The sequence below is a fragment of the Choloepus didactylus genome, chromosome 3 (assembly GCF_015220235.1).
Source record: "Choloepus didactylus isolate mChoDid1 chromosome 3, mChoDid1.pri, whole genome shotgun sequence".
NCBI classification, from domain to species: Eukaryota; Metazoa; Chordata; class Mammalia; order Pilosa; family Megalonychidae; genus Choloepus; species Choloepus didactylus.
The window spans coordinates 42649553-42659495 of record NC_051309.1 but is presented as its reverse complement, the minus strand read 5'-3'; the positions used below and the strand labels follow the sequence as shown (position 1 = coordinate 42659495).

Below are 9943 nucleotides of genomic sequence, written 5' to 3'. Positions count from 1 at the left end.
CCAAGAATCCCATATCCCTCCCTTATATCCCCTGCTCATACACATTTAACTTTGGTATATTGCCTTTGTTACATTTAATGGAAGCATACTGGAATGTTACTGTTGACCATAGACTCCAGTTTGCTTTATGTTTTTTTCCAAATACCATCCCTTTTTCAATACTCTGCATGGTTGACATTCATTTGTTCTCCCACATGTAAGAACATTTTTATATTTGTACATTTAGCAACAGTCAGTGGCCACTCCAGTTTTTGCCACGTTATACAGTCCCAGTCTTCATCATCTATCTTTTTTTTTTTTTTTTTTTTTTTTTTTTTTTTTTTTTTTTAAAATCCATATCTTTAATATATCAAGTATCAAGGAACAGTATTAGTATTTTATTCATCATGACTATTTAAATAATATTTACAATAACTTTATGGGCATATTTATCTACATTTGTACATTAAAATATTTTTGGAAAGGGAAGCCAAAAATACGTACAGAACATAATAGAAGACCAAATACATCCTGGGCCATAATTATATTACTTCTAAATTCTCCTCATTTTCTATAAATAGTAAGGATACTATAACTCACTATTGTTTTCTAATACGTTCTAACCAATTTGTTGCAACACAGTAAACCAAACTTTCACAATGTTGATTAAAAGATTTCAAAGGATAGCAAATATTTTAGGAACTTAAAATACTCTTTTCTGTTGAAAGTTAATATTTGCTTAAAATACAAAAAAGGAGAAAAAAGGAATTTTCTTTCTGTTGTTTAAGGTACTTGTGTAAACCTAGCATTAAGGCAGTCTTCTGTCAGATTTTTAAAATAAGTTTCTAAAAGGGGACTGACAATAAACACTTTTAAAAACAGACTTGATCAAGTTCATTTTCTTTGATTTTGAAGTGACTTATCTTAGATTTTCTTTTGAAGTGCTTCTTCCAAATTTTCTAACCATGCTTGCATTTATATTATGGATGTTTCTTTTATATTCCATTGTTGGTCTGTTTTCTTGCAAATGTTTATCACTTGAACTATCTTGTCGAACACGTTTGGCAAATCCAGAATTTGCTGCAGCAGTTAACGAAGCATTTGATGTAGAACTCGTTAATTTCCGTTTCCTTTTGGCAGCCGTAGTCATTGCCATGTAGGATGGCACTATGCTTGGTACGGGCATAGAATGTTTAGTTGAGAATGAAGAAGGGTCAACCCTTTGTAAAATATTATTATTGTTTGGCAGTGATTCTTGTTCAGGCAATTCACTCTTCAAGCTTCCGGTGTCTTCACATATAGTAAATGTAGAGTCCAAATCTTCTTCTCCACATTCTGTTCTCTTGCTAAGAGGATTATCTACTTCATATAACATTTTTAGAGCATTATCACTGTTTGTTTTGGAGCTGATGGCCTGAAAACTTGTAGCATGTGATGATGGTCTCATTAAGGTCACAGTAGATGGATTTTGAAAAGTTTTTCTATAGTCTTCTGGAGAATATACACTAGGTTGAAGTTCTTTGCTGAGAGAATCATTGAGCTGCATACTTTCAGAAAGTGTAGACTTTAGGGTATGTTTTGCTATCAAGGGAGAAGGCATTAGTTTTCTCCGAGTCCTTTTTGGTGTAGGAATTTTAAGCAGATTAGATTCACTTGAAGATGTGCAATAAGTAGACTGAACTGGTCCAAGTTGTGGAAAGGTCATAAGAACAGAAACCCCTGGTAGATCATTTTGCTTTGGATGTTCACTAGTTTGGTCAGCCCAAACAACCACTTTTTTCCTTTCAACTAAATGTTCGATCTCTCTGAAGTCAGACTCAAAAGCAGCATTTGATAGGTCAGCTTCTTTTAATGCACAATACTGTTTTCTTAGGACTGGAAGTAAAGCATTCAACACTGCCTCAGTCTGCCTGTGTTGCTGTTCTTGAAGACAAGCTAGATCCAACATATGCTTTATTTGTGTTTTCAAATCTTTGTTCTGAAGGCATAAATGGTGACACTGTAGATCTTTATTGAGTTCCTTTGGAATACGACCACTTTGTCCTAGGAGTCCAATTTCATTTTCGACACGATGGAGCCAGTTAGTATTCTTATCAAACTGCTTCAATTCTTCCTCCTTTTTCTTCTCCAGGTAGCAGCGACGTGTTTTCAAAATTGCAAGTCTATGATCTCGTTTGCAAGTGGCCTTTTCTACTTTGTCTTCAGAACACATCATTTCTATTTGCTTAAGGCACTGCTGTTGATAGAATGTTTTAAGTTCATTTTCTTTAAGTAACATTTCCAACTTCAGGTGTTCTTGCCTGATTTCTTCTCGATTCTGGAACAAGCAGTTCAGAATTTCTTGATATCTTTCAATTTCCTTTTCCTGAGGATTTGAAATCATCAACTTTGCTTTGTTATTTTCATCATCATTAAGGGCTTTCTTTTCTTCATAGGCTTTTAGTTTTTCTTTTAACATTAAAATCTCTTTCTTCTGCTCATTACAGATTTTCACATATTGAGTTATATGGTTGTCCAGGCTAAGAACATTGCTCTTCAAAGAAGATTTAATGTCCTTTGCACGATTAGCATACTTAAGAGTGTTGTATGTGTCATCATAGAAAACAGAGGAAGGACTAACAGCAGCTATCATTATGGTTTGACAGTTTCCTCCAAGAGAATCCTTTAACAAGCGAGTAAGCTTACTATTTCTGTAAGGAATATGTAGATTCTTCCTCTTTGTATCTGCTAAAGCATTGATGACATTCCCAAGTGCTAAAAGTGATCGATTAATATTTGTGCCTTCTAAAAACCGGGCCCCTTTAGCACTGGTAGCACTGGCACGCTCAGACCCTGCAAGGTCAATGAGTGACATCTTGGCAATACGGACATTTTGATTGATGCTTGCTGTTTTGTCTTGTTGTCGTAAATAAATCTGGAAAACAGCATGAGAACGAGAAGATGTAGCATTCACATCAGTGGGATGCTGAGTCCTATTTTTATTTCCATTATCCAATAATTGTAAAATTTCCTCTGAGGATTTGGGCTGGTGTAAAGTCAACCCCTGAACGATAACTCCTCTTTGGGCATCTTCCCGGACAGCAAGTGGCCTTGAATTTACCAAGAGGTCACGGATCTGTTCATTATATACCTCAAAATAAAAAGAACTGCTTTAGCACTGATGTCAAAACAATTGTGAAAATACACACACACACCCACACATGCATGCACACTGCTGATTTAAAGTTACATTAGAATTTGTATGTTAAAGACAAGCAGCAGCTCATTTTTATACATCTCACAATGACAAATTATGTTGTCATTAATTTTCTACCATCCCAGGAAAAAGAAGCATCTGATTACCTAGGTTTGAAACTGAAACTTAAAGCTGGAATCATTATACCCCTATCCCCTAGTTCCTGACACTGATTATGATAAAACAAATAAATAAGATAGCTGGAATTGCTTTTCTTATTTCCTGGAAATACAGAGGACACATGGTCTTGGGAAATTCTAGTAGACTGAAATGCAGGTTTTAAGGAGGTGGAATGGTTCTTACTGGAGAAGACATTTATTATTTTATGATGCCCAAGCAGTCCAAACTTTTTAAATTTTAGAGCTTAAAAGCTAAATAAAACCCATACTCAAGAATGGATAGCATTTATTTTATTTATTACATTAACATAGAACTTTTAGTGATAAATTCCATATAGGGATCTCTCATTTGAACAAGAAGGGAACAAGGCCCTAAGAAGTTAAGTGACTCATCCCTTGTCACAAAGGTAATAGTACAATAGGAATTGGAGCCAGGATCTTCTTGGCCCCCTAACTCTATTGCATGACATACAATGCACATCTGCATTTTATAACTTGGGCATTTTTTTTGTAACTTCTGTAAATAATTCACAGGAACAGTACTATCAACTTGATTTTATGAAGCTATTAAAGGTACAATGTTTATTACTTGACAATCAAATGACATTTATACCAACAAAATTTAAAAAACATAAAAATTATCTTTAAAAAACTATTTTGTGTAAATTAACTCCATGTCCTAATAATGAGCCCACAGTGATAACTGATTGCAGCTACAATTCTCTACAATTAATAAACATTTTTAAATGTAATAAATTCTTGAAAGCAGTAAAACGGTAACAAGGAGAGAAAACTTCTTAGTTATTTTTCTGATAAGCAGCCACACTTTTCTATTGCTTCCTCTCACTGCTTCAACCATGCCAAACATACAATTAGAACAGTTATTCTCAAGCCAGTCTTTACATCAGAATCACCTGGGAGCCTTTAAAAAACACAGACGCCTAGGCCACACTCCAGACTTATTAAATTTAAATATCTAGGGGGTGATATATAGGCATGTCTATTTTAAAAAAACCTTTATAGGCAATTCGGGTGCACTGCCTTAGTGCAAAAACTATCAGATTAGAAATTGTCTTACCACTAATGAAATGAAAGCAGATATATTCAAAATTCCTCCCATTATAAAATGGCATAAGGAGGAAATGATGGATGTTGCTATACTCTTTTCCCACCTGAGTTAAGAACAATTCTTTTTAACTACTTAAATTCTCTTTTATCTTCAAATTCTACAGACCGAAAAAAAATTCCTAGCAATGTATAGGCTCTTAATCCATCTTTGGAATATGAAGAAACCCTTTCAGAAAGGACAAACTACAAGATGTAATTAAGATAGCTGTGACTACTAGATATTTATTTTCTATTACTAGAAAGGAAAAGGCAGTGAAATTATTGTTTTACATCTCCGCAATGGTTTCTGAAACTGTGATTACCTAAACACAAAGTTAGAGGGCCTGCCACTTAGTTATGATTTGTGAAATATCAGTTATTTTAGCAAGGTAGAAAGTCTCAAAGAATGACGGCAGTATGTCAAAAGCACACTGAAGGCAGCCTGTAAGAGAATCAACTGGCCATATGTGGCACAAGTTGAGCATACAAATAAATAATTACAGCAAGGGATTTTAACATTTTGAATAAAACAAGAATCCATGAGTCCACACTGATATTATAAAGGAAAGAGAAAAGCTCTTTTGTACAGTACAAAGCCAACGAGTAAATGTAGAAGAAATTATGGAATTTAAAAATCACTATCACCTAACATCATAATAATAATTGATTCAGGTAAGAATCATCAATGGATACTAAATCTAGCAGATGAAAGTTTGAGGAGTAACAGGATACTTGCATTTTCTCCTCACAAGGCACTTTATTACAATGGATTAAAAAAGTATCTTTACAGTGGAGAAACTTTTCAGACACCAGTGCAATCAAATTGAACAGAGTTAACATCACCAGTAATGGGACTAATCAATAGCATGGGCCTCCTAAAATCATGCAATAAGAATAATTCAACATGGATGAACCTTGAAGACATAATGCTGAGTGAAATAAGCCAGGCACAAAAAGAGAAATACTGTATGTTACCACTAATGTGAACACTATGAAAAATGTAAAATAAATGGTTTATATTGTAGAATGTAGGGGACCTAGCGATAGAGAGCAAACCGTGAAGGGGGAATGATAATCTAATAAGAACAGATAAGTTATGGAGGGTAAACTTAACGTTCTGGGAATGCTCAGGAATGACCATGGTTTGCCAATCTCTGGGGGAAATGGTAGGAACAAGTTCACAGAAATGTAGTTATTTTAGGTTATTTGTTTTTTTTATTCCTTTGTTGGGTTATAGTCTATTTTCTTGGGGTAGGGTAGGAAAATGTTGGAAGCAATGTAGTTATTTTAGGTTATTTGTTTTTTCTTGTTCTTTTGTTTTGGCTTTGTTTGAAATGTTTTTTTTATTGTTTGTTTTTTTAATTTTTTGATAAATTAAAAAAAAAACTGAGTGTGGAAAAGAAGTAAATGAACAATGGGGAGGAGGGGAATGGAATATTTTGGATATTCTTTTTTATTCTAATTTTTATTTTATTTTTTGGAGTAATGAAAATGTTCAAAGATTGATTGTGGTGATCAATGCATAACTATGAACAACTGATTGTACACTTTGAAGGATTGTATGTTATATGAATATATCTCAATAAAATTGAAAAAAAAAAAAAATTCAGCAACACTTTTGCTGTATTCCTCCAATGCATAATCTGAACTGAATCATGACAAACTCAAACTGAGGAGCATTCTACAAAATGACAGTGTCATAGAATATAGAGACACAAAAACATTTCAGATTAAAGGAGACTAAAGAGACATGACAAGGGAATGCAATTCATGTTCTTGGATATTCTTTTTCAATTAAGGGTGGTATTAGAATAATTAGCAAAATCTCATTAAGGTCTATAGATAGTATAGTATCGTATTGTTAATTTCTGGATTTTAATAATTATACAGCAGTTAAGAGAATTTCTTGTTTTTACAAGTTCCCAACTAATTCTTAAACAGTCCAGAGGGAAAAAGAGGAAAAAAAAAAACAAATATATATATATATATACACACACACACACACATATACAATACACACACATACAGGGAGAAAGAGAGCAAATGTAGTAAAATGTTAACATATGGGGAATCTATGTGAAGTGTATCTGGAAGTTCTTTGTACTATTCTTACAAGTTTTCTGTAAGTCTGAAATTATGCCAAAATAAAAACCTTTACAGAAGAGTAAGATGCATAATCTAAACCAGGACTTTTAATGATTTTATGTACTCATGAGAAAATTCCTGTATAATAAACTCACTGGAATGGCTTACGTGCTTCTTAAAGATATAGCAATACTATTGATTAAGTAATGAATACTGCCCACTTACCTCCAAATAAGAAACGGCAATACTACATACTTTTTCTTCTTTAATCTCATCCATGGATTTGTAAAGGTCTAACATTGTTAGATACATTACTCCAGGTTCAGCAGCTGATCCTAGCATTGTGTGGGTCTTCCCAGCTCCAGTGGCACCATATGCAAGTACTGTACAATTGTATCCATTCAAAAAACTATGAAGAATTGGCTTAGTAGTGTGTTCAAAAACTTCCAACTGAGTTGAATTTTCATCAAAAACAGCATCAAATACAAACTTAAGATCCTTATTTTGTCTCTTTGTAAAATCTTTATTTGTAGTTTTCTTGCCATGGAAAAAACTGACTTCTTCTTGTTTGGGATCAAAAACTAGGATATGTTTATCCACAATATGGACCACTTTATGGAACCCAGTTGCCTTTTCTTTTGTGTTTTCAGGACGAACTCGAACAACTACTTTCATATGGTAACAAAAGTCGTCTTCCTCAGTGACAGACATTGTTGATTATCTTGATTCTTTTGTTTACATGAAATATTTCTCTCAAGACTAAGAGAGGACCCCGCGACCACTCGGATGTCTGCCGCACCTTCATCATCTATCTTTACCTCTGGTGTCATACATTCCCCTATCCCACCTCTTTCAGCTTTACTCACAGACATCTTTGTTCCATGTACTTACAATATTGTGCTACCATTATACAGTATTATGCTATCTATTTCTGGATCTATACAATCAATCCTGCTGATCATTTCCGTAGTCCTTCAGCATCAAATGCCTGATCTCTACCCTCTTTCTATCTCCTGGTAGTCTGTATCATCAGCTTTTAACTTTCAAAGTTTGCTCATTAGTGTTGTTTCATATTAGTGAGACCATACAGTATTTGTCCTTTTGTTTCTGGCTAACTTCACTCAACATAATGTCTTCCAGGTTCATCCACATCATTATATGTTCCATGTCTTTGTTCTGTCTTACAGCTGCATAATATTCCATCATTTGTATATACCACAGTTTGTTTATCCACTTGTCCATTGATGGACATTTGGGCTGCTTCCATCTCTTGGCAATCAGGAATAATGCTGCAATAAACATCAGTTTATAAATGTCCATTTGTGTCTTAGCTTTCAGTTCCTTTGGGTATATACCTAGCAATGGAATAGCTGGGTCGTATGGCAGATCTATACTTAGCTTCCTGAGAAACCTCCACACTGTCTTCCAGAGTGGTTGCACCATTCTACATTCCCAACAGCAATGAATAAGTGTGCCTCTTTCTCCACATACTCTCCAGCACTTGTCATTTTCTGTTTTTTGGACAATGGCTAATCTGGTAGGTGTGAGATGGTATCTCATTGTGGTTTTGATTTGCATTTCCCTAATAGCTAGTGAAGTTGAGCATTTTTTTCATGTGTTTTTGAGCCATTTGTATTTCCTCTTCAGAAAAGTGTCTGTCCATGTCTTTTGCCCATTTTTAAATTGGGTCATTTGTCTTTCTGTTGTTGAGTTGTAGGATTGCTTTATATATTTGGGATATTAAACCCTTATCTTATATGTGGTTTCCAAATATTGTCCCCCATTGTGTAGGCTGCCTTTTTACTTTTCTAACAAAGTCCTTTGATGTACAAAAGTGTTTGATTTTAAGGAGATACCATGTGTCTATTTCTTCTTTGGCTGCTCGTGCTTTGGGTGTAAGGTCTAGGACCCCACCTCCTATCAGAAGATATTTAAGATTGTGCCCTACATTTTCTTCTAAGAGTCTTATGGTCTTAGTGCTTATGTTTAGGTCTTTGACCCAATTAGAGTTAATTTTTGTATAAAGTGTGAGGTAGGAGTCCTCTTTCATTCTTTTGGAAATGGATATCCAGTTCTCCAAACACCATTTATTGAAGAGGCTGCTGCTCTGTCCCAGTTGATTTGGCTTGACTGCCTTATCAAATATCAATTGTCCATAGATGTGAGAGACTATTTCTGAACACTCAATTTGATTCCATTAGTCAGTATCTCTGTCCTTATGCCAGTACCATGCTGTTTTGAGCACTGTAGCTTTGCAATATGCTTCAAAGTCAGGTAGTGGCCATTCAGGGCACCTTGCCCTTCCAAAGAAATTTGGTTATTGGTTTTTCTATTTCTGCAAAGTAAGTTGTTGGGATTTTAATTGGTATTGCATTGAGTCTATAAATCAGTTTAGGTAGAGTTGACATCTTAACTCTTTAGTGTTCCAATCCATGAACACAGTATGTTCATCAATTTTTTTAGGTCCTGTTTGATTTCTTTTAGCAGTTTCTTGTAATTTGCTTTGTATAGGTCTTTTGTGGCCTTCATTAAGTTTATTCTTAAATACTTGATTCTTTTGGTTGCTATTGTAAATGGAATTTTTAAAAAAATTTCTTCCTCTTGTTGCACATTAGTTGTATATAAGAACACTACAGATTTTTGCGTGTTGATCTTGTAGCCTACCATTTTGCTGTATTCATTGATTAGCTCTAATAGATTTGCTGTAGATTTTTCTGGATTTTCTACATATAGAATCATGTCATCTGCAAACAGTGAAAGTTTTACCTCTTCCTCTCCAATTTGGATGCCTTTTATTCCTTTTTCTTTCCTGTTTTCTCTAGCTAGAACTTCTAGCAAAATGTTGAATAACAATGGTGACAGTGGGCATCTCTGTCTTGTTCCAGATCTTAGAGGGAAAGCTTTCAGTCTCTCCCCATTGAGTACAATGTTAGCTGTGGGTTTTTTCATATATTGCCTTTATCATGTTGAGAAAATTCCCTTCTCTTCCTATCCTTTGAAGTGTTTTCATCAAGAAAGGATGTTGAATTTTGTCAGATGCCTTTTCTGCATCGATCAAGATGATCACCTGGTTCTTTTGCTTTGACTAATTGATGTGGTGTATTACATTAATTGATTTTCTTATGTTGAACCAGCCTTTCATATCTGGAATAAACCCCACTTGGTCGTGGTGTATAATTCTTTTAATGTGCAGCTGGATTCTATTTACAAGGTTTTTTGTTTGTTTGTTTTGTTTTTTTTTGAGGATTTTTGAATCTATAACCATTAAAGAGATTGGTCTATAATTTTCTTTTTTTGCAGTATCTTTGTCTGATTTTGGTATTAAGGTGATGTTGGCTTCTTAGAATGAGTTGGGTAGTTTTCCCTCCTCTTCAATTTTTTTGAAGAGGTTGAGTAGGATTGGTATTAATTCTTTCTT

At 34.4% G+C, this 9943-nt stretch overlaps 1 protein-coding gene across 1 annotated transcript; it reads right to left on the bottom strand.

The window, feature by feature from the left end:
• Window positions 1-363: 363 nt before the first annotated feature.
• On the bottom strand, window positions 364-7313 carry LOC119528591 (kinesin-like protein KIF18A). The gene is made up of 2 exons (XM_037828919.1): window positions 6751-7313; window positions 364-3109 (listed from the first exon to the last, which is right to left on the bottom strand). Exons 1-2 carry the CDS (start codon window positions 7234-7236, stop codon window positions 899-901), a joined length of 2697 nt encoding a protein of 898 aa, XP_037684847.1. The 5' UTR covers window positions 7237-7313; the 3' UTR covers window positions 364-898.
• Between the last annotated feature and the right edge of the window lie 2630 nt (window positions 7314-9943).

What these genes read in the sequence shown, in the direction of transcription:
- LOC119528591 (XM_037828919.1), bottom strand. Translation starts at nt 7,236, where the DNA reads ATGTCTGTCACTGAGGAAGACGACTTTTGTTACCATATGAAAGTAGTT. An exon ending in TTGCCGTTTCTTATTTGGAG is followed by an intron (nt 3,110 to 6,750) that starts GTAAGTGGGCAG and finishes TTTTATTTTGAG; the next exon opens with GTATATAATGAACAGATCCG.